Source organism: Anas acuta, chromosome 5 (assembly GCF_963932015.1).
Source record: "Anas acuta chromosome 5, bAnaAcu1.1, whole genome shotgun sequence".
In the NCBI taxonomy this organism is placed as follows: Eukaryota; Metazoa; Chordata; class Aves; order Anseriformes; family Anatidae; genus Anas; species Anas acuta.
The window spans coordinates 30,537,031-30,560,325 of record NC_088983.1 but is presented as its reverse complement, the minus strand read 5'-3'; the positions used below and the strand labels follow the sequence as shown (position 1 = coordinate 30,560,325).

Genomic DNA, 23,295 nt, shown 5'->3' with positions numbered 1-23,295 from the left:
GTCCCCCAGCTGCTCTCTGGGCTCTGCGACAGGACACTGGAGGTGGTCGTCAGCCGACCGCACCGAGTACTTGATGCACTGGAGCCTGCCCCCGCACAGGGGGGACATCCTGCCCCTGCACAAAGCTCCCTTCCCTCCGGGCAGCTTTCCAGCCACTCTGCCCCCAGCCTGCAGCCTTGCACGGGGTTGTTGTGCCCCACGTGCAGGACGCGGCACTTGGCCATGTTGAACCTCGTCCAGTTGGCCTCGGCCCATCGCTCCAGCCTGTCCAGGTCCCTCTGCAGAGCCTTCCTACCCCCAGGCACATCAACACTCCTGCCCACCTTGGTGTCCTTGCCCAGCTTGCTGAGGGTGCACATGATCCCCTCGCCCCAGGGTGGGTGTCGCTGGGGGTTCTGGGGCAGAGGAAGCATCCCTGGGATGCGCCGTGCCTTCCTTTCCTCGTCCTGTTCTCCTGGCAGGGAAAGCCTGCAGCTCCGGGGCCAAAGCTGGGCCCTGGGCTCTTCCTCATCCTTCCCATGTGCCCAGAGCCATGGGGACGTGCCTGCGGGCCCAGCTCTGCCCCATGGCCCCGTGGGATGGACGATGGACCCGGGAGAGAGAGAGAGACGGACCGGGGCCGGGGGCCAGACAAAGCCTCAAGTGCATTCAGGAGACGTACTGAGAAGGACGAGCTTGTCAGAACATCTGAATTATAGTCGAGGCTTTGGAAAGCTACCAGAACAAACCTGGAGAAGAAAGGGAGAGTGAACTAGGGGGAAAACACATCTTCCCCTGACCCTGCCTCAGAAACTCTTAACAATGACACCTTTCACGCTTTTTCTTCAGGGAGCCCCTCTACGAAGGGGTCGGGGAAGATGGCCAACAATAATTTCTTTCTCTCCAGTTATCTCCTTGAAACTGTAATTTCTACTAGTTTAAAGGCTTTTGACTTTTGACGCTAGGTGATAATGGTCTCCACCAGGCACGGTGCGCTCTCCAGGAAGTCGGCACACACCCAGACCGACTGCCCGTTAAAAAATGCAGCAGTTCAGGTCACCGAATGCAGGGAGTGTCAGAGCCTGCTGCTGCCATTGGCGGGAAGCAGAGAAACTGCGTGCGTGAGGTGCGAGCAGGTGGATGACCTGATCCGCATGGTGGCGGAGCTCAAGGAGGAGGTTGGCGAGGTTGAGGGATATCAGGGAGTGCGAGCGGGAGATAGACTGGTGGAGTAACTCCCTGCAGGGCCTCAAGGAGAGGTACCGGGGTGAGACACCCCAAATGGGGGTGGACCCCCTGCCCTGTCGCTGTCGGGCAGAGGGAGGGGATCTGGGAGTTGAGGAGGAATGGAAACAGGTCCCTGCTCCACATCGCAGGTGATGCCCTCCCCTTCCGGCCCCACCTTCCCGGGTGCCCTTACACAACAGGTTTGAGGCCCTGGAGCTCGACAGACCCATAGCTGGGGAAGAGGTAGCAAGTGTTCCCAGGAGGATGCCTAGGGCGAGGAGGTCAACTCCACGCCTCAGGACTGCCTCCATCAAGAAAGACAGGAGGGTTATTGTTGTAGGAGACTCTATTCTTAGGGGAACAGAGGGCCCTATTTGTCGGCCGGACCCTACCCGTAGGGAAGTCTGCTGCCTCCTGGGGCCAGGGTCAGGGACACCAATGCACGCAGCATGGGTAACAAACAGGAGGAGCTGGAAGCCATCGTGCAGCAGGCAGGCTACGACTTGGTTGCCGTCACAGAGACGTGGTGGGACCAGTCTCATGACTGGAGTGCTGCAATGCCTGGCTATAAGCTCTTCAGAAGGGACAGGCAGCACAGAAGGGGTGGTGGTGTGGCTCTCTATATTAGAGAGTCTTTCGATGTTGTGGAACTCGAGGCTGGGAATGACAAGGTCGAGTCCCTTTGGGTTAGGATCGGCTGGGACAACAAGGCTCGTGTCCTGGTCGGGGTCTGCTATAGACCGCCGAACCAGGATGAGGAGACGGATGAGGAGTTCTACAGGCAGCTGACAGAAGTTGCAAAATCTTCAGTGCTTGTACTCGTGGGGGACTTCAACTTCCCTGACATATCCTGGAAGCACAACACAGCCCAGAGGAAGCAGTCTAGGAGGTTTCTGGAGAGTGTGGAAGATAGCTTCCTGACGCAGCTGGTTAGTGAACCTACCAGGGGTGGTGCCCCGCTAGACCTTCTCTTCACAAACAGAGAAGGACTGGTGGAGGATGTGATTGTCGGGAGCTGTCTTGGGCAGAGTGACCACAAAATGGTGGAGTTCGGTATTTTTGGCGAGGCCAGGAAGGGGACCAGTAAAACCGCTGTATTGGACTTTCAGAGGGCTGACTTTGGGCTGCTCAGGACACTAGTTCGTGGAGTCCCTTGGGAGGCGGTTCTGAAGGGCAGAGGGGTCCAGGAAGGCTGGGCGCTCTTCAAGAGGGAAATCTTAATGGCGCAGGAGCGGTCTGTCCCCATGTGCCCAAAGACGAGCCAGCAAGGAAGAAGAACAGCCTGGCTCAACAGAGAACTGTGGCTTGAGCTTAGGAGAAAAAAGAAGGTTTACAATCTTTGGAAAAGTGGGCAGGCCACTAGGGAGGACTATAAGGATGTAGCGAGGCTGTGCAGCGACAAAATTAGGAAGGCCAAAGCTCATCTGGAGCTCAATCTGGCTACTGCCATTAAAGATAACAAGAACTGTTTTTATAAATACATCAACGCAAAACGGAGGACTAAGGAGAATCTCCATCCTTTACTGGATGCGGGGGGAAACCTTGTTACAAAAGATGAGGAAAAGGCGGAGGTGCTCAATGCCTTCTTTGCCTCAGTCTTTAGCGGCAATACCGGTTGTTCTCTGGATACCCAGTACCCTGAGCTGGTGGAAGGGGATGGGGAGCAGGATGTGGCCCTCACTATCCACGAAGAACTGGTTGGTGACCTGCTACGGCACTTGGATGTGCACAAATCAATGGGGCCGGATGGGATCCACCCAAGGGTACTGAGAGAACTGGCAGAGGATCTGGCCAAGCCCCTATCCATCATTTATCTGCAGTCCTGGCTATTGGGGGAGGTCCCAGTTGACTGGCGGCTAGCAAATGTGACGCCCATCTACAAGAAGGGCCGGAGGGCAGACCCGGGAAACTACAGGCCTGTCAGTTTGACCTCAGTACCAGGGAAGCTCATGGAGCAGATCCTCTTGGGAGTCATCATGCGGCACTTGCAGGGCAAGCAGGCGATCAGGCCCAGTCAGCATGGGTTTATGGAAGGCAGGTCCTGCTTGACGAACCTGATCTCCTTCTATGACAAAGTGACGCGCTGGGTGGACGAGGGAAAGGCTGTGGATGTGGTCTACCTTGACTTCAGCAAGGCTTTTGACACCGTCTCCCACAGCATTCTCCTCAAGAAACTGGCTGCTCTTGGCTTGGACTGGCGCACGCTTCGTTGGGTTAGAAACTGGCTGGATAGCCGGGCCCAAAGAGTCATGGTAAATGGAGTCAAGTCCAGTTGGAGGCCAGTCACTAGTGGTGTCCCCCAGGGCTCAGTGCTGGGGCCGGTCCTCTTTAATATCTTCATCAAGGATCTGGACGAGGGCATTGAGTGCACCCTCAGTAAGTTTGCAGATGACACCAAGCTATGCGCACGTGTCGATCTGCTCGAGGGTAGGAAGGCTCTGCAGGAGGATCTGGATAGGCTGCACCGATGGGCTGAGGTCAACTGCATGAAGTTCAACAAGGCCAAGTGCCGGGTCCTGCACCTGGGGTGCAATAACCCCAAGCAGAGCTACAGTGTATGAGATGAGTGGTTGGAGAGCTGCCAGGCAGAGAAGGACCTGGGAGTGATGGTGGGCAGTCGGCTGAATATGAGCCAGCAGTGTGCTCTGGTGGCCAAGAAGGCCAACAGCATCCTGGCTTGTATCAGAAACAGTGTGACCAGCAGGGCTAGGGAGGTGATCGTCCCCCTGTACTCGGCTCTGGTGAGGCCGCACCTCGAGTACTGTGTTCAGTTTTGGGCCCCTCGCTACAAGAAGGACATCGAGGTGCTTGAGCGGGTCCAGAGAAGGGCGACGAAGCTGCTGAGGGGCCTGGAGAACAAGTCCTACGAGGAGCAGCTGAGGGAGCTGGGCTTGTTCAGCCTGGAGAAGAGGAGGCTCACGGGAGACCTTATTGCTCTTTACAGATACCTTAAAGGAGGCTGTAGCAAGGTGGGGGTTGGCCTGTTCTCCCACATGCCTGGTGACAGGATGAGGGGGAATGGGCTAAAGTTGCACCAGGGGGGTATTAGGGTGGATGTTAGGACGAACTTCTTTACCGAAAGGGTTGTTAGGCACTGGAACAGGCTGCCCAGGGAAGTGGTGGAGTCACCATCCCTGGAAGTCTTTAAAAGACGTTTAGATGTAGAGCTTAGGGATATGGTTTAGTGGGGACTGTTAGCGTTAGGTCAGAGGTTGGACTCGATGATCATGAGGTCCCTTCCAACCTAGAAATTCTGTGATTCTGTGACTTGCGTATTGTGAAAACAGAATTTCTTTTACGTACAGCACATACTCACAAGTGACACTTTGCCAAAGTAACGAGAACGCCACCAGCATCTACCCAAAACTGTTTCTTCTTCCCACAAAGCAAGACTTGAATTCACAGTAAGGCACCTTTTTCATACAGCCTGTTGTTCAATCTTAACAAATACTTGCAAACATTCTTCAGAGTCAGCCTTACCTGCATGCACTTGAGCTTCTGAGGTTGTTTGGTTTTAGTTATTATTATTTTATTATTTTTTTCTAGGGCTGGGAATGAAACTTAGAATCCATATAAGTAACTTGACTGAAAACAGACCAGGTGAAGGAAGTCCTCAATCTCCCCAACACAAAGCAACTGTAAGACCCAGGAATACTTACCTGCCAGCTTCTGAACTTGAGTCACTGCCAAACTACTTCACAGGGAAGTAGCACCACCAGGGTTTTCCTGTCCTGAGAAGGCACCACCAACGTAACTAGCTCATAGAGTCTCCAAAACTATTTCACAGAGATGGTAGAAAACATGAAGAAAAAGCAGCCTACTGGGGAACACCGAGAACATTTCACCAGGACAGTAGAAAAGCACCCTAAGTAACCTGAGCCTCAAACTCCCCTGGAGAGGCAATTCCACCCATAAGTCCTCATGCTTCCTATAGAGCAAAGGTCAAATGATCCCCACCTGGCAGATTTCACTTCACAAGGGTGGAGCCAAGAGACCTTGCGGAATAGGCTCCTCTACCTGGCTTCAATGTTTTAGGGTCAATTGCTCCTTATGGCTAATAGAAATAACCTGACAAGGGGCTTAGTGGTTAGAGTTGACCTAATGAATTAACTACAAAAGGCGCATAAGGGTCATATTTCTGCTAGTCATTCTTTGAGGAAAATTAGTACAGAGCCTGTTAAAATAAGATAAATAAATATTAATAAAAAAAAAAAAAAAAGACCTAAAAGGCAAAATTGCCATCATAGATTTTCATCTGTCTAGTCATGATGGATAAAGAATATAGCAACCAGGAAGACTTTTCTTGACGTTAATGTTATTTAAATTTGCTTTCCTGAGATCTCTTCATTATGCAGGACTGTTCAAAATCTAGCGCCATGACCTCTGACTGCAGTATTTACTTTGGCTGCACATAAACTATCACGTATAAATGCCAGGATCCGGATCCTCGCTCCCTATTCAGGTCAAGGACCGGGCTGAAAGTTTTGACTTTAATTTGGTTACATGACTACGTTGTTGTTGTTGTGGTTTCCCCTGGCCAACAGCTAAGCACCACACAGCCGTTCACTCACTGTCCCCACTCCTTCTCTGGGATGGGGGAGAGAAATAGGAAAATGAAGCCTGTGGGTCGAGACAGAGACAGTTTATTTAGACAGGAAAAAAAAAAAACAAGCAAACAAACAAACAAACAAAAACACAATAATAATAACAATACTACTACTACTACTACTACTACTAATGTGTACAGAATAAGTGATGCACAATGCAACTGCTCACCACCCGCTGACTGATGCCCAGCCTATCCCCGAGCAGACAGACCCCCCATCCCAGCTAGCCACCCCTATCTATTGTCTAGCATGATGTCGGAGGGTATGGAATGCCCCTTTGGCTAGTTTGGGTCAGCTGTCCTGGGCCTGTCCCCTCCCAGCTCCTGCTGCACCCCCAGCCTGCCCGTTGGCAGGACAGAGTGAGAAGCTGAAACGTCCTTGGCTTAGTGTAAGCACTGCTCAGCAACAATTAAAACATCAGCGTTTTCATCCTAATTCACAACATAGCACCCAACAGCTCCTAGAACGAAAATTAACTCTATCGTAGCTGAAACCAGGACAGCTGTTTTCTGGCAGGTCGCGCGGAGAAGATTGGCTGGCTTGGGGGAGCTTCTGTACACATGGCTTTTAGGCTGCAGCCAAAGTGTTCCTCTAGATCTGGAAGTTTGAAGATGGTTGAGTGGTTGGAAAGCTGCCTGGCAGAGAAGGACCTGGGAGTGATGGTGGACAGTCGGCTGAATATGAGCCAGCAGTGCGCTCAGGAGGTCAAGAAGGCCAACGGCATCCTGGCTTGCCTAAGAAGCAGTGTGGCCAGCAGGGCTAGGGAAGTGATTGTCCCCCTGTACTTGGCTCAGGTGAGGCCATGCCTTGAGTACTGTGTTCAGTTTTGGGCCCCTCGCTACAAGAAGGACATCGAGGTGCTCTAGTAAAGAACTTCTTTACTGAAAGGGCTGTGAGGCATTGGAATAGGCTGCCCAGGGAAGTGGTTGAGTCTCCATCCCTGGGTGTCTTCAAAAGACATTTAGATGTAGAGTTCAGTGATACGGTTTAGTGGAGGACTGGTCAGAGGTTGGACTCGGTGATCTTGGAGGTCTCTTCCAACCTAGATCATTCTGTGATTCTGTTGCAGTCTCCCAGCTCAGAGACAGCCACCTATTAGTCTGGCGCAACGGATTTGTGTGTTCCTTGCACTAGCTGTTCCTTCACCTCCTCTTCACATACAAGGACACGCGTCTCTTTCACGCTACTTCAGGAGTTAACAAGCCCGGATAGATTAAAGCCCCTTTCTGCAGGTCAGTAAGATCCCTGCCTTTGGTTTCAGTGAGAATGCAGGCCCTAACAACTCAAGTGTCTTCTGGACCGTGTTTCTTCTGGGTAGGATAATTTCATTTCCCTTTTGAAGACTTACAGGGATGTAGTAACAAAAGCAAAGGCATAAAAGGCTACCTGAGGCACAGGCTACTTTTCAGCCTGAAGCAGACTATAGATATGATATCATTCTTTGATATCATACTTAAATTATATACCCCGGTATCATAGCAGGTAACGTAGAAAACTTCCTGTTGCTTCTCAGGTTTATAGTTTTCCCTTAAAAGGTGTACGCAAAGGTGTAGTCAGCTGTTTGAGTACAATTCTCAACATTTTCCTTTCCCCTTCCCAACTTGGAGTGCAACACTTTTCATCATACTGTTACAAATTCCGAGTCAACTTAGCTTTATGAGATTTATTTATGGGGTTAATAAAAGGCAAGTAAAGAGCACTGGGTGCGCGGGGAGTCTGGGCTCCTCCAACACGCACACATGTTACATCAGACGCCTGCTTTTTCTGCTCCTAGGCTAATACATGTTCATTACTGCTTCTAGAATAGGCAGTGTTATTATAATTAGTTCCCGGATTCCGAACCCTCCCACTGGCGCATGCGCATCAGTCCCCGGTGGTCCCTCTGGGGGTCTCTCGTGATGAAGGCTCATAGTCTTCCTCCCAGGCTTTGTCCTTGTCCTTCTCCTTTGTCCATCTTGGCCGGATATCAGAGACTTGCCTGGTGGCCCACGCAATAGTCACAATAGTTAGCAGTTATTCTGAGACCCCTTTGTTCTCTTATCCCCAGCTATCAGAGACTCAAGGTCTACCCTTCAAGCCCTCTGTTGACACGAATTGCTGGAACATTCCTTGCCATACTCTTAGATTAGGATTCTGATTCTAACAATGGTTCCTAGTGCAGAGAACTTTTCCAGAGAACAGAGAAGCAAACCAGTCCTGACTGCTTGGAATGAGACGGAGATAGCAGACAAATGTAAAGGGAGAAAATAAACCAGTGGGAATGCTTTCAAAGAATTGTCATAGTCCAAAAGCTTTAAATTGGTTCAATCCCTGAATATTAATTAGCGTAAACTCAGGTTGCATCACTGATTTTGAAGTAGTAGGATAGACTTGCAATATTGCAGAGCCTCAGTAGTGGATTAAATTGGCATTGCCTCTAACTCTATACAAGACAGAGAGAGAAGCACACCTTTCTAATTTGTCAGCTACTGGCAGACCTAGAGAGAGAGAGAGAGAAAAAAAAAGTTGTTAATTAAAAGTAATGTTGTTTTAAGGCATTTCACCAAATATGTAATATTTGGTAGAAACCAGACAACAAATGAAAGGGAAGAAGCAATAGTAGAAGGTACTTGCATGGCCTTAATTTACATGGCAACGGACAACAATGACAATCTGCAATGATTTACAAGTGCCTTACACCATTCACCCTTGAGACAGAAAAATGGGATTCCCATAAGATATAAGGGGAGTGCAATCCCTCTCAAAATGCAAGAGTCTGGGGTACACTACTGGGTATTGAAAATGTTAAGACTAGGCAGCACCAAGCTCAATGGAGAAGGGAGGCCGAGTCTCCCTGGCTGTTCACATAACAGAAAGAATCTCAGCTTTTACTCCTAAGCAACAATTCGTATTGCCAGGCGGGGAACTAGTTCTTTTTAAGCCAGGGACCATTTCAGCATCTTGAAAGCTAAAGAAAGGGTAGAAGGCTCTGTGGAATAATGGCCCAAAAATCTGGGGAGCAGGACTGGGGACCAGGACTGCGCGGGCAGTGTAACGTCACCGCGGGCAGTGTGACTGCACAGCCCTCCCCGGTTACGTCCAGGTGCCGGCAGGGCCCAGCCCAGCCTGGCTTGTGCCTGCACTCCTGCCCAGCGTGTCTGCGAGGCTTGGAGGGCTGAGCAAGGATTCGGTCGGGTCGTGCTGTGGAGCCTCCAGCTGAGCTGTGTGGGGGCACGTTCCCCTGGGGATCGAGGGGCTCGAGAAGCTGCCAGGGCCACAGCCCGGCTCCGTGGCAGTGGGGAGCACGGGACGGCACAGCCACGGGGCCCGTGGGTTTCCTGCTGGGATACTGGGGCATCTCTGCCGCCCACCCTTGTTGCACCAGTGACCGTGGCCTCGCAGTCTCTTGCAGTTGGTGGCATCTCTGCAGTGCCCTGCGGCCATGGACGGGTCGTCAGGCTGGGCCTGTGTGCTCTGTCGTCACGGCCGGGATGACGTGGCCTACCTGCTGCCCTGCCTCCACCAGCTTTGCTTGGGCTGTGCGCTGGGGTGGGCCAACAAGAAGCCGCATTGCTCCCTGTGCGGGGGCAGGCTCCAGTGCATCAAGTACTCGGTGCGGTCGGCTGACGACCACCTGCAGTGTCCTGTCGCAGAGCCCAGAGAGCAGCTGGGGGACGGCCAGCAGGACGACAGGGGGCTGCACGGCTGGGGTCAGGGCTCATGAGTGCAGCTTCCCACCCAACCTCTGGACAGCCTTCCTCCGGGAGCAGCTGGCTGACGCCAGGGCCCTCCTTTAGGGTGGTCGCTTTGCTGCTGCTGGAGCATTGCAGGCTTCTGCATAGGAGTCAGTAAGAGAAAACAGGAGTCCCTGCCCAGAGACAGCAGGTACAAGCAACATCAAATAGCTGCAGTTAATCAGTTTAAGCACTGACTTTGCTCTGGGGAAGCACCCTGCCTATCAGATCATATGCCCTAATACGGAAAGCAGCCTTCGAAAATGCTCCTCACAGCTCTGCCTTTCTCATTAGTGCACTGTGAGCAGCTTCTGAAAGCAAAACCTGTCCCAGCAAAAGAGGCAACAGCAGTCGCCTGTCCTTGTCCTTCCAGAACTGGACAGCAGCCTGCTAAGCCTCAAGATAGGTGGTGCTTACAAAGGCAGTAGTGAGCTGTTTCTTTCTGGGTTTTGCTTCTTCCTTTTCTCAGATGATGGTTGTGATTGGTAATTTCCAGCACAGCTGCTTGACTTGGCACAGGTTGCTGTCGTTTAACCCAGCAGCAGCTGAGTACCACAGAGCCCTTCAGTGGCTCCCCTCCCCTGCCCAAGTGGGATGGGGCAGAGAACTGAGAAAATAAACAAACAGACATAAAACAAAACAAAAACCCAGAGGATACAAAAGGGCCGATGTTGTGTGGAGCGAGGCCTGGCAGTGCTGCTCAGGCCCAGCCCTGCACCTGCTCGCCACAGCCTGTCCTATCGTCCTGCCCAGGGCTGGAGCTGGAGCTGTCCAGGGCAGAAAGCGAGAAGCCGGAGGAGCTGGCGGGGAGAGCAGCACTGCTCTGGCACCCCGAGGATGTCCCCTGGGCCTGGTACCCAGGCTGGGGTGGCCGCTTCCCACTCTGCTCCTGGGGCTGACCTCCCCACCAGGGCTTTTGGGGCTGGAGGCCCAGCTTGCCGGCACAGCATGGTCCTGTGGACTGAAGCCAGGCCCAAAGCTTTCAGAGCAGCCTGGAAGACATAGCCCCTTGGCAGAGCCCAGCCCTGCAGCCGTGGCCCCAGCATCCCCAGCTCAGAGGAATACAGCAGTCTGGAAGGCAGGCTCCCTTCAGGGACATTTGGGTGCTGAGCCCCAGCGGGGAGGCGGGGGGGTGCGTGACGCCAGAAGCGGAGCCGAGTCTCATATTTGGGCACGGAGCAGGTTATTGGAGGCTGGGCCCCGGCAGGCAGCAGATAACCCTCCTGATAGCAGCTCACAAGGTGCCTCCGCCGCCCCCATTGGCTCCTGCCAGCGGGGGCTGCCTATATATCCCCCTCCCCGGCGCGGGGCTGCGTCTGGCACTGGGGGCAGGATGGTGCCTGCCAGGGCACTGGGGCTGCTCCTCTGCATGCAGCTCTGTGGGGGTGAGTGCTGGGGCTGGCTGTGGGGCAGGGGCTGGATATGGGCAAGCGCTGGGGCAGGGAGCAGCCATGGGGCAGGCGCCCCCCAGGCTCAGCAAGGTCCCTGGGGTTGCCCACAGGCAGTGGGGAGCTGCGGCTGGTGGATGGCGGCGGGCGCTGTGCCGGCCGTGTGGAGGTGAAGCACGAGGGCGAGTGGGGCTCCGTCTGCAGCTACGACTTCGACTGGGACCACCGGGGCGCCGGCATGGTGTGCCGGCAGCTGGGCTGTGGCACAGTGGCCTGGGCGTCTCCGTACGCCCCGTTTGGACAGGGCAAGGGACGCATCTGGCTGCACCCCTACTTCTGCCTTGGGACGGAAGCTACCTTGGAGGACTGCCCTCACTTCGGCTGGGGCCAGCACCTCTGCGGCCATGATCGGGACGTGGGGGTGATCTGCACAGGTGAGTTGTGGTGGTGGTGCTGGGGATGCCGTGTCGGAATTCCCAAGTCCAGGACTGAGTCCTGTACCTGGTGCAGAGGCGCTGGAGCTGCGGCTGGCGGCTGGCAGGGGACCGTGTGAGGGGAGAGTGGAGGTGAAGCTGCGGGGTCAGTGGGGCACGGTGGCGGACAATGCCTGGGACATGGAGGATGCCGAGGTAGTGTGCCAGCAGATGGGCTGCGGCTCGGCCACTAGCATATACCGTGACCCTCTTTTTGGCCGAGCAGTAGGTAATATCAGCTTGGCTGTTGTTGACTGTAATGGGACTGAGAAAGCCCTCTGGGACTGCAAGATTCAAGGCTGGGGTCCCTACGAAGGCCCTCATAAATACGACACCGCTGTGGCGTGCCAAGGTGAGTGCTGGGGACATGCGGTGCTGCAGGGAGCCCCCTCGTGCGCATTCCCCCCAGGAGCCCTCCTCTCGCGGCAGGGTTCTCCCGTCTGGCCGGAGGGGACGGCGCCTGCTCGGGGCGGCTGGAGGTGCGTCAGGGCCGGGCCTGGGCCACCGTCTGCCACGGCCACGTGGACCTCAAGGCCGCCCAGGTGGTGTGCAGGGAGCTGGGCTGCGGCACGGCAGTGGCCGTCCCCGCTGCCGGCCATTTTGGGGCAGCAACGGGGCCGCTCTGGGACGGCGCCTTTGAGTGCAACGGCAGCGAGCCACTCCTGGCCAGCTGCGCCCGGCGGCCGACCCACGGCCAGGCCTGTGCTGGCCCCGCTGCTATCGTCTGCTCACGTAAGTGCTGGGGCCGGTGTCCAGGGGGCCGGGGCAGCCCCTTGCAGCATGGGGTGCCCCGGGGGGTCCCTGCCCTGCCATCCCCCCAGCGCCCTCTCTGCGCCGCAGCCTACACCGGTTTCCGTTTGGCGGATGGCGGCTCGGGCTGCGCCGGGCGGGTGGAGGTGGAGGCGCAGGGGACATGGGGAGCGCTGTGTGCCAGCGCCTGGGACCTGCGCGACGCCCACGTCCTGTGCCGCCACCTGGGCTGCGGCCCCGCCGCCTCCCTGCCCCCAGGAGGCCATTTCGGGACGGGCACGGCCACGGGGCCGCTGCGGCGCGATGCCCTGAGCTGCAGCGGGAGCGAGCGGCACCCGGGCGAGTGCCCCGTGGCGCTGCTGGGGGAGCCCGCCTGCCCCCCTGGCCATGCCGCCGCCGTCAACTGCTCAGGTGGGTGCAGGGGCCGCGGGGACCCGTGGCAGGCGGGGAGCAGCGCCCGTCCCCACGGCACGGCCGGGCTCTTGCAGGCGCCGCTGAGCCCCTGCGGCTGCTGGACGGGGAGAGCCGGTGCGACGGGCGGCTGGAGGTGGCCACGAGCCCCGGGACCTGGGCCCGCGTGGCTGCGGGGCCGGGGGACGACCGAGCTGCCTCGGTGGCGTGCCGGCAGCTGGGCTGCGGTGTGCCAGAGAAGGTCTACGCTGTGCCGGCCGCCAGCTCGGGCCCCGTGGAGCTGCAGGAGCTGCACTGTGCTGGCAGCGAGGAGCTCCTAGCGCAGTGCAACGCCTCGGGGCCTGCCGCAGCGCCCGGCCACAGCCCCCCAGAGGCGGCCGTCGCCTGCTCAGGTGAGTGCGCCGGGAAGGGCCGCGGGTGCCCAGCGGGTGCCCCCAGCCCCATGCTGGCCCTCCCGTGCAGGCAGCCGGCGGCTGAGGCTGGCGGGCGGCCCCGGGCGCTGCGCCGGCAGGGTGGAGGTGTACAGCGAGGGCACGTGGGGCACCGTCTGCCAGGACGCCTGGGACCTGCCAGATGCCGACGTCGTGTGCCGCCAGCTGGGCTGCGGGCGGGCCCTGGAGGCGCCCGGCTCGGAGCGCTTCGGGCCCGGCGTGGGGACGCTGTGGCCGGGTGCCGGGGGCTGCTCGGGGACGGAGGCGGCTCTCTGGGCCTGCCCAGCCCCGGCACGGCGTGGCTGCCGCCGGGGCGGCGGTGCCGGTGCCGTGTGCTCAGGTAGGTGAGCACTGTGATCCCTCAGCTGGGTGGGGAGCAGGCCCCGCTGCCCGTGCGGTGCGCGCTGCCCCACCTGTCCCAATGGTGCCGCGACCCCCCGTCCCCTGTTGTTGCAGGGCTGCTGCGTCTGGCGGGGGGCAGCAGCAGCTGCAGCGGGCGCCTGGAGGTGCTGCGCGAGGGGACGTGGGGCCGCGTGTGCGCCAACGACACCAGCCCCGCCACAGCTGCCGTTGTCTGCCGCCAGCTGGGCTGTGGCAGCAGGTGGAGGCTGGTGGCCGTCCCCGCACAGGGCTCGGTCCCCGCCTGGCTGGGCTGGGTGCGATGCCAGGAGGGGGCTCCCTCGCTCTGGCACTGCCCCTCGGCGCCCTGGCACCTGCAGTCCTGCGGCCCCGAGGGGGTCGCCCACATCGCCTGTGACGAGGACACCGAGGACACGAGCGGGGCCACCAGCACTGCAGGTAGCAGCTGCCGGCACGGGGGTGCTTGCCCAGGTGGCTCTGCCCGTGCCCACTGCCCCCTGCCCCCTGCCCCTGCTGCCGTGCGGATCCCGGCCTCACGCTGCCCCTCGCCATCCCTGCAGGTGCCAGCAGCAGCAGCAGCAGCGTTGCCCCACCGACAGCAGTGTCGGGGAGCGTGCCGGTGCCCACGGTCCTGTGTGTGCTCCTGGGGACGTTGCTGGGCCTGGCCCTGGCAGCCCTGGCTGTGCAGGCACACCGTGCACGGCTGCAACGCCAAGGTGGGCGTCGCTTTCGGAGTCTCCCTGGGCTGTGGGGAACAGTGGTCCTGCCATTGCAGTGTGTACTTCCTTACAGACCCCGTGAAAGCCACGTATGTCGGCGCTGAGGTCGTGTACGAGGAGCTGGATTACAGCCTGATGCCCGAGTACCAGGAGGTGCCCAGCCACACAGGTGGGAGCACGGCTGTCCCCAGCGACTGGGGCTGTCCCCATCCCTGGCCAAGCACCCAACACCACAGTCTCCACTGCAGGCTCCCTGTCTGAGGGCTTGGGCATGAAGCTGCAGGACAACAACTGGGATGGTGACAAGGAGGAGAGCAACCGCAGAGAGGCCCCAGGTAGGGCAAGGGGCAATCAGTAGGGACTGCAAGGCACAGGGGACCCAAGGAGAGGGGCTATGACGGAGCAGTGGTGCTGGGGAGATGAGGGCACACAGCCCCTGCAGCTGCATCCTCAGCCCCGACCCTTCCGTGCCTGGCGCAGCCCCCCCAGCGCAGCCCGGTCACGGCCCCCCAGATGGCTACGACGATGCTGTGGCCGTGCCGGAGGAGCCCCCCACTCCCCATGGTGGGGACGCCCCGGCGCAGCCCCGCGGGGACACGGGCTATGACGACGTTGACATGGGCACCCTGGGGACAGCACCGTGAGGAGGCCCTGGGGCCACGGCTGCAGGAGGGGGCTCCGGCCCCAGGGAGGACTGGCCCTGCCCATGGGGTCACCCGTCCCTGCCCAGCCCTCAGCACGCTGCAGAAACGGCTCCATCGGCCTGCCCGCACCCGTGGCCCAATGTCACGCCAGGCTCCTTGTGAAGTTTTTCAGCACGGCCTTTCCCTTCGCAGCACTCCTTCCCATTAAAGCCCCCTAGTGCTTGGAACCTCGCTCCCAGCACCATTGTGTGTCTCTCTCTCTCTCCCGGGTCCATCGTCCATCCCTCGGGGCCATGGCGTAGAGCTGGGCCCGCAGGCACATCCCCATGGCTCTGGGCAGGCAGGAAGGATGGGGAAGAGCCCAGGGCCCAACCCCGGGACCTTCCTTTGGCCCCAGAGCTGCACGCTCTCCCTGCCAGGAGAACAGATTCAGGGACGGGCACCGCGCATCCCAGGGACGCTTCCCCTTCCCCAGTACTCACAGCGACACCCGCCCTGGGGTGAAGGGATCGCGTGCACCCTCATCAAGCTGGCCGAGGACACCAAGGTAGGCAGGAGTGTTGATGTGCCTGGGGGCAGGAAGGCTCTGCAGAGGGACCTGCACAGGCTGGAGCGATGGGCCGAGGCCAACTGGACGAGGTTCAACACGGCCAAGTGCCGTGTCCTGCACGTGGGGCACAACAACCCCGTGCAAGTCTGCAGGCTGGGGGCAGTGTGGCTGGAAAGCTGCCTGGAAGGAAGGGAGCTGGGGGGATTGGTCAGCAGGCGGCTGAACAGGAGCCAGCGGTGTGCTCAGGTGGCCAAGAGGGCCAACAGCATCCGGGCTAGTGTCAGAAGTGGTGTGGCCAGCAGGGCGAGGGAAGTGATGGACCCCTGTACCTAGTCCTGGTGAGGCCACACCTTGAATACTGTGTTCAGCTCTTGGGCCCCCAGTACAAGAAGGACATGGACCTGTTAGAACACAATGTTGTCATTAGTGCTCTGCGAGTAGTTTCTGAAAGCAAAACCTATCCCAGCAAAAGAGGCAACAGCAGTCGCCTGTCCTTGTCCTTCCTGGAACAGAGAGCAGCCTGCTAAACCTCAAGATACTTGGTGGTTACAAAGGCAGTAGTGAGCTGTTTCTTTCTGGGTTTTGCTTCTTCCTTTTCTCAGATGATGGTTGTGATTGGTAATTTCCAGCACAGCTGCTGGAGTTGGCACAGGTTGCTGTCGTTTAACCCAGCAGCAGCTGAGTACCACAGAGCCCTTCAGTGGCTCCCCTCCCCTGCCCAAGTGGGATGGGGCAGAGAACTGAGGAAAAACAAACAAACAATAGGTTAAAGTCATGGGTTACTGTCATGAGACACTTCAATAGGACACAAAGTGAAGGGAAAATAATGATGATGATAGCAGTAAATAAATAAGTATATAGATTAGAAACAGGTGGTGCACAGAGCAATTGCTCGCTGTGCTCTGACGGAAGCCCAGCCTGTCCCCAGACAGCAGCGCCCCCCCAGCCAACCCTCTCCATTTTTATTGTTTAGCATGATGTCATGTAGGATGCAGCGTCCCTCTGGCCAGTTTGGCTCACCCAATGTGTTTGGAAAAGAGCCGGACCCCCACTCCCTACAACTTCCCTTAAGGTATTTCAAGAGCATGATAAGGTCACCCCTGAGCCTCGTTTTCTCCAGGCCTCTTTCAGCGGCTCTCAGCTGCTCCTCATAAGAGTTGTTCTCTAGACACTTCAACAGCTCTGCTGCCCTTCTCTGGACATGTTCCAGCACCTCCCTGTCCTTCTGGTAGTGAGGGGCACAAAACTGAACACAGTTTTTGAGTTCCAGCCTCTCCAGGGCTGAGTAGAGAGGAACAATCACTCTGCTGGCCCTTCCCTTCCCTTCCCTTCCCTTCCCTTCCCTTCCCTTCCCTTCCCTTCCCTTCCCTTCCCTTCCCTTCCCTTCCCTTCCCTTCCCTTCCCTTCCCTTCCCTTCCCTTCCCTTCCCTTCCCTTCCCTTCCCTTCCCTTCCCTTCCCTTCCCTTCCCTTCCCTTCCCTTCCCTTCCCATAAAAGCCAATATGCTGCTGACCCTCACTCACACTGTGGAGGTGCCACAGCACTGCCCGAGGCCGAGTTGTTTCTGAGGATCTCCCGTCAGCTGGGAGGAGCACGAGTTTGTCACTGCCTGGATTTGATCCTCTACCATTTGCAATGAGTGGCCACACACCGCGGTTCTTCTTGCTACTGTGCAGCACTGAGCACATTCTCGCGAGTAGATGCAAAGCTAAGCGTGGCTACAATGACACTACGCTGCGCGCCGATGTTTCTGCTGGTCCCCACGAGCCGTGCCCTTCCCTCGGCCTGTTCATGCGGCCTAACCGGCATGAAGTTTAACAAGAGCAAATGCCGGTTCCTGCACCTGGGAAGGGGCAACCCTGGCAGGACGTACAGACTGGGGGACGAGACGCTGGAGAGCAGCCCCGCAGAGAGGGATCTGGGGGTTGTGTTTGACAGCAAGCTGAATATGAGCCAACAGTGTGCCCTGGCAGCCAGGAGGGCCAATACCCTGGGGTGCATCAAGCACGGCATCGCCAGTCGGTCGAGGGAGGTGCTGGTGCCGCTCTGCTCTGCGCTGGTGCGGCCTCACCTTGAGCACTCCCTGCAGTGCTGGGCACCACAGGACAAGAAGGACATGAAACTGCTGGAGAGTGTCCAGAGGAGGGCAACGAAATGGTGAAGGGCCGAGAGGGGAAGATGCATGAGGAGCGGCTGAGGGCACTGGGCCTGTTCAGCCTGGAGGAGAGGAGGCTGAGGGGGGACCTCATCGTGGTCTACAGCTTCCTCACGAGGGGGAGTGGAGGGGCAGGCGCTGACCTATTCTCCTTAATCACCAGTGATAGGACCCGCGGGAATGGTGTCAGGCTGAGGCAGGGGAGGTTTAGGCTGCACATCAGGAAGAGGTTCTTCACCGAGAGGGGGGTCAATCACTGGAACAGGCTCCCCAGGGAAGCAGTCACGGCACCAGGCCTGTGGGAGTTTAAGCAGTGCACGGACTGTGCGTTTACTCACATGGCCAAAAACTAGGGTAGACCTTGTAATACACAATAAATGTTTGTTCATTGTCTTGTTGCTAAAATAGTGTATCAACATCCTGCCTTCCCGTCTCACGCTGGGCCAACATGACCAAATTAAAAAAAAAGCTGAACTACAAGGCCGAGGAAGACTACGGCCTCCATCTTCACGACCACCAGAGGGACAGAGACGACCCCCTAGCAACAGTGCGCGCAGGCGCAGAATATACCAGGATGTGCTGCGTAATCCTGGAATTACCAAGATAGAAAAAGGGACCCTGGCAGGGGTGAGATCCGTTCCGTTGGCGGAGCTGAGACTTCCCTGCCGCCCAGCGCAGTTTTGCATGCTGTTGGCTTACTCAATAAATTCCTTTCTATGGTTAATACAATGCTCTCTGAAAAATTAAGGGGACAACTTATAACAGACCTGTGTGGTGGAAGAAGTTGGAAGGGACCCATATGGATCATCGAGACCAACAGGGGATATGCTATGATTCTATCATTCTACATTATCCTGGCAGGGAGAGCGTGCAGCTCTGGGGCCAAAGGAAGGTCCCGGGGCTGGGCCCTGGGCTCTTCCCCATCCTTCCTGCCTGCCCAGAGCCATGGGGATGTGCCTGCGGGCCCAGCTCTACGCCATGGCCCCGAGGGATGGACGATGGACCCGGGAGAGAGAGAGAGACACACAATGGTGCCGGGAGCGAGGTTCCAAGCACTAGGGGGCTTTAATCGGAAGGAGTGCTGCGAAGGGAAAGGCCATGCTGAAAAACTTCACAAGGAGCCTGGCGTGACATTGGGCCACGGGTGCGGGCAGGCCGATGGAGCCGTTTCTGCAGCGTGCTGAGGGCTGGGCAGGGACGGGTGACCCCATGGGCAGGGCCAGTCCTCCCTGGGGCTGGAGCCCCCTCCTGCAGCCGTGTCCCCAGGGCCTCCTCACGGCGCTGTCCCCAGGGTGCCCATGTCAACGTCGTCATAGCCCGTGTCCCCGCGGGGCTGCACCGGGGCGCCCCCACCATGGGGAGCGGGGGGCTCCTCCGGCACGGCCACAGCATCGTCGTAGCCATCCGGGTGGCCGTGCCCGGGCTGGGCCGGGGGGGCTGCACCAGGCAAGGAGGGGCCGGGGCTGAGGACGCAGCCGCAAGGGCCGTGTGCCCTCATCTCCCCAGCACCACTGCTCCGTCATAGCCCCTCTCCTCTGACCCTTATGCCTTTGAGTCTCTGTTCATTGCCCCTTCCCCTACCTGGGGCCTCTCCAGGGCTGAGCTCCTCGTCATTGCCATCCCAGCTGTCATCCTGCAGCTTCATTCCCGAGCCCTCGGACAGGGAGCCTACAGTGGAGACTGTGGTGTTGGGTGCTCGGCAAGGGATGGGGACAGCCCCAGGCCCTGGGGACAACCGTGCTCCCACCTGTGTGGCTGGGCACCTCCTGGTACTCGGGCATCAGGCTGTAATCCAGCTCCTCGTACACGACCTCAGCGCCGACATACGTGGCTTTCACAGGGTCTGTAAGGAAGTACACACTGCAATGGCAGGACCACTGTTCCCCACACCCCATGGAGACTCAGAAAGGGGCACCAGGGGAACCCCCAAGGCAGTGCCCACCTCGGCGTTGCAGCCGTGCGCGGTGTGCCTGCACAGCCAGGGCTGCCAGGGCCAGGCCCAGCAACGTCCCCAGGAGCACGCACAGGACCGTGGGCACCGGCACGCTCCCCGACACTGCTGTCAGTGGGGCAACGCTGCTGCTGCTGCTGGCACCTGCAGGGATGGCGAGGGGCAACGTGAGGCTGGGATCCGCACGGCAGCAGGGGCAGGGGGCAGGGGGCAGTGGGCACGGGCAGAGCCACCTGGGCAAGCACCCCCGTGCCAGCAGCTGCTACCTGCAGTGCTGGTGGCCCCGCTCGTGTCCTCGGTGTCCTCGTCACAGGCGATGTGGGCGACCCCCTCGGGGCCGCAGGACTGCAGGTGCCAGGGCGCCGAGGGGCAGCGCCAGAGCGAGGGGGCCCCCTCCTGGCATCGCACCCAGCCCAGCCAGGCGGGGACCGAGCCCTGTGCGGGGACGGCCACCAGCCTCCCCCCGCTGCCACAGCCCAGCTGGCGGCAGACAACGGCAGCTGTGGCGGGGCTGGTGTCGTTGGCGCACACGCGGCCCCACGTCCCCTCGCGCAGCACCTCCAGGCGCCCGCTGCAGCTGCTGCTGCCCCCCGCCAGACGCAGCAGCCCTGCAACAACAGGGGACGGGGGGTCGCGGCACCATTGGGACAGGTGGGGCAGCGCGCACCGCACGGGCAGCGGGGCCTGCTCCCCACCCAGCTGAGGGATCACAGTGCTCACCTACCTGAGCACACGGCACCGGCACCGCCGCCCCGGCGGCAGCCACGCCGTGCCGGGGCTGGGCAGGCCCAGAGAGCCGCCTCCGTCCCCGAGCAGCCCCCGGCACCCGGCCACAGCGTCCCCACGCCGGGCCCGAAGCGCTCCGAGCCGGGCGCCTCCAGGGCCCGCCCGCAGCCCAGCTGGCGGCACACGACGTCGGCATCTGGCAGGTCCCAGGCGTCCTGGCAGACGGTGCCCCACGTGCCCTCGCTGTACACCTCCACCCTGCCGGCGCAGCGCCCGGGGCCGCCCGCCAGCCTCAGCCGCCGGCTGCCTGCACGGGAGGGCCAGCATGGGGCTGGGGGCACCCGCTGGGCACCCGCGGCCCTTCCTGGCGCACTCACCTGAGCAGGCGACGGCCGCCTCTGGGGGGCTGTGGCCGGGCGCTGCGGCAGGCCCCGAGGCGTTGCACTGCGCCAGGAGCTCCTCGCTGCCAGCACAGCGCAGCTCCTGCAGCTCCACGGGGCCCGAGCTGGCGGCCGGCACAGCGTAGACCTTCTCTGGCACACCGCAGCCCAGCTGCCGGCACGCCACCGAGGCAGCTCGGTCGTCCCCCGGCCCCGCAGCCACGCGGGCCCAGGCCCCGGGGCTCGTGGCCACCTCCAGCCGCCCGTCGCACCGGCTCTCCCCGTCCAGCAGCCGCAGGGGCTCAGCGGCGCCTGCAAGAGCCCGGCCGTGCCGTGGGGACGGGCGCTGCTCCCCGCCTGCCACGGGTCCCCGTGGCCCCTGCACCCACCTGAGCAGTTGACGGCGGCGGCATGGCCAGGGGGGCAGGCGGGCTCCCCCAGCAGCGCCACGGGGCACTCGCCCGGGTGCCGCTCGCTCCCGCTGCAGCTCAGGGCATCGCGCCGCAGCGGCCCCGTGGCCGTGCCCGTCCCGAAATGGCCTCCTGGGGGCAGGGAGGCGGCAGGGCCGCAGCTCAGGTGGCGGCACAGGACGTGGGCGTCGCACAGGTCCCAGGCGCTGGCACACAGCGCTCCCCATGTCCCCTGCGCCTCCACCTCCACCCGCCCGGCGCAGCCCGAGCCGCCATCCGCCAAACGGAAACCGGTGTAGGCTGCGGCGCAGAGAGGGCGCTGGGGGGATGGCAGGGCAGGGACCCCCCGGGGCACCCCATGCTGCAAGGGGCTGCCCCGGCCCCCCGGACACCGGCCCCAGCACTTACGTGAGCAGACGATAGCAGCGGGGCCAGCACAGGCCTGGCCGTGGGTCGGCCGCCGGGCGCAGCTGGCCAGGAGTGGCTCGCTGCCGTTGCACTCAAAGGCGCCGTCCCAGAGCGGCCCCGTTGCTGCCCCAAAATGGCCGGCAGCGGGGACGGCCACTGCCGTGCCGCAGCCCAGCTCCCTGCACACCACCTGGGCGGCCTTGAGGTCCACGTGGCCGTGGCAGACGGTGGCCCAGGCCCGGCCCTGACGCACCTCCAGCCGCCCCGAGCAGGCGCCGTCCCCTCCGGCCAGACGGGAGAACCCTGCCGCGAGAGGAGGGCTCCTGGGGGGGATGCGCACGAGGGGGCTCCCTGCAGCACCGCATGTCCCCAGCACTCACCTTGGCACACCACAGAGCTGTCGTATTTTGTAGGGCTGGTATAGGGTCCCCAACCCCGAATCTTGCAGTCCCAGAGGGCCTTCTCAGTCCCGTCACAGTTGATAAAGGCTAAGTTGATAGGACCATCTCCCTGACCAAATTTGTTACCTTGGTATGCACCAGCAGCTGAGCCACAGCCCATCTGCTGGCACACCACCTCGGCATCCTCCATGTCCCAGGAGTCGTCCACCACCATGCCCCACTGACCCCGCAGCTTCACCTCCACTCTCCCCTCACAGGGTCCCCTGCCAGCCGCCAGCCGCAGCTCCAGAGCCTCTGCACCGGGTACAGGACTCAGTCCTGGACTTGGGAATCCCAACACAGCATCCCCAGCACCACCCCACCTCACCTGTGCAGGTCACCCCCACGTCCCAGTCGTGGTCACAGAAGTGCTTGCCCCAGCCAAAATGGAGGCACTCCTGCAAGGTAGTTTCTCCACCTTGACAGAATGGGTGCAGCCAGATGCGTCCCTTGCCCTGCCCAAATGGGGCGTACGGGGACGCCCGGGCCACCGCGCCGCAGCCCAGCTGCCGGCACACCACGCCGGCGCCCCGGTGGTCCCAGTCGAAGTCGTAGCTGCAGACGGAGCCCCACTCGCCCTCGTGCTTCACCTCCACGCGGCCGGCACAGCGCCCGCCTCCATCCACCAGCCGCAGCTCCCCGCTGCCTGTTCAACCCCAGGGACCTTGCTGAGCCCGGGGGACGCCTGCCCCACGGCTGCTCCTTTCCCCACAGCTTCCCATGGCCAACTCCTGCCCCACTGCTTGCCCCTGCCCCATGGCCAGCCCCAGCACTCACCCCCACAGAGCTGCACGCAGAGGAGCAGCCCCAGTGCCCTGGCAGGCACCATCCTGCCCCCAGTGCCAGACGCAGCCCCGCGCCGGGGAGGGGGATATATAGGCAGCCCCCGCTGGCAGGAGCCAATGGGGGCGGCGGAGGCACCTTGTGAGCCGCTATCAGGAGGGTTATCTGCTGCCTGCCGGGGCCCAGCCTCCAATAACCTGCTCCGTGCCCAAATATGAGACTCGGCTCCGCTTCTGGCGTCACGCACCCCCCCGCCTCCCCGCTGGGGCTCAGCACCCAAATGTCCCCGAGGGGAGGCAGCCAGCCTGGCTCCTGTGTCCCCCTGAGCTGGGGTTGGGGCTGTGCCCAAGGAGAGCAGGTCCCCGCGTTGACCTCAAGTCATGCAGGAGGGACATGTCCAGCCCCGGCAGTGTCCGGTGGCGTGGGCTCTCAGTGCAGGTGCGTTCCCGTGGCCCCTCGCAGCAGCAGGGGTGGGATGGGGGCTGTTTCCCCACTCACGCCCCCAGCATCAGCACGGAGCCCACGCAGCTGCTGGGGCACCTGCGCTGCTGGCGATAGCATCGTGGCTTTGAGCAGCAGCGGGGATGCTCCAACGGTAGCTGAGGCGCAGCCCAGGGGACCCGCAGGGCTCCTGCCAAGGGGCTGCGGCCCCCCCGGGTGCTGTGCAAGCCCCGGGCCATGCTTGAGGCGCAGCCCCCGCGGTGGGGAGCAGCGGGGGGCTCCCCGCACCCCGGGGCCTGCAGCTCCCCCCTGCAGCGCGCCCTCCGGCCGCCAGGGGGCGCTGCCGCCGC

General features: G+C 60.4%; 2 protein-coding genes across 2 annotated transcripts; one reads left to right on the top strand and one right to left on the bottom strand.

The window, feature by feature from the left end:
- The first annotated feature begins 6,424 nt into the window (after positions 1–6,424).
- On the top strand, positions 6,425–14,929 carry LOC137857561 (antigen WC1.1-like). Its single transcript, XM_068684227.1, has 12 exons — positions 6,425–6,607; positions 9,996–10,011; positions 11,028–11,348; positions 11,769–12,119; positions 12,228–12,548; positions 12,626–12,940; positions 13,011–13,319; positions 13,436–13,777; positions 13,900–14,055; positions 14,132–14,227; positions 14,307–14,393; positions 14,539–14,929. The coding sequence occupies exons 1-12, from the start codon at positions 6,425–6,427 to the stop codon at positions 14,700–14,702; spliced, it is 2,661 nt and encodes an 886-aa protein (XP_068540328.1). The 3' UTR covers positions 14,703–14,929.
- A 3,523-nt stretch (positions 14,930–18,452) lies between these two features.
- On the bottom strand, positions 18,453–23,269 carry LOC137858065 (antigen WC1.1-like). Its single transcript, XM_068685488.1, has 12 exons — positions 22,499–23,269; positions 22,050–22,367; positions 21,662–21,976; positions 21,282–21,584; positions 20,853–21,173; positions 20,461–20,775; positions 20,082–20,390; positions 19,624–19,965; positions 19,349–19,501; positions 19,154–19,249; positions 18,988–19,074; positions 18,453–18,843 (listed from the first exon to the last, which is right to left on the bottom strand). The coding sequence occupies exons 1-12, from the start codon at positions 22,548–22,550 to the stop codon at positions 18,680–18,682; spliced, it is 2,775 nt and encodes a 924-aa protein (XP_068541589.1). The 5' UTR covers positions 22,551–23,269; the 3' UTR covers positions 18,453–18,679.
- Positions 23,270–23,295: the final 26 nt, after the last annotated feature.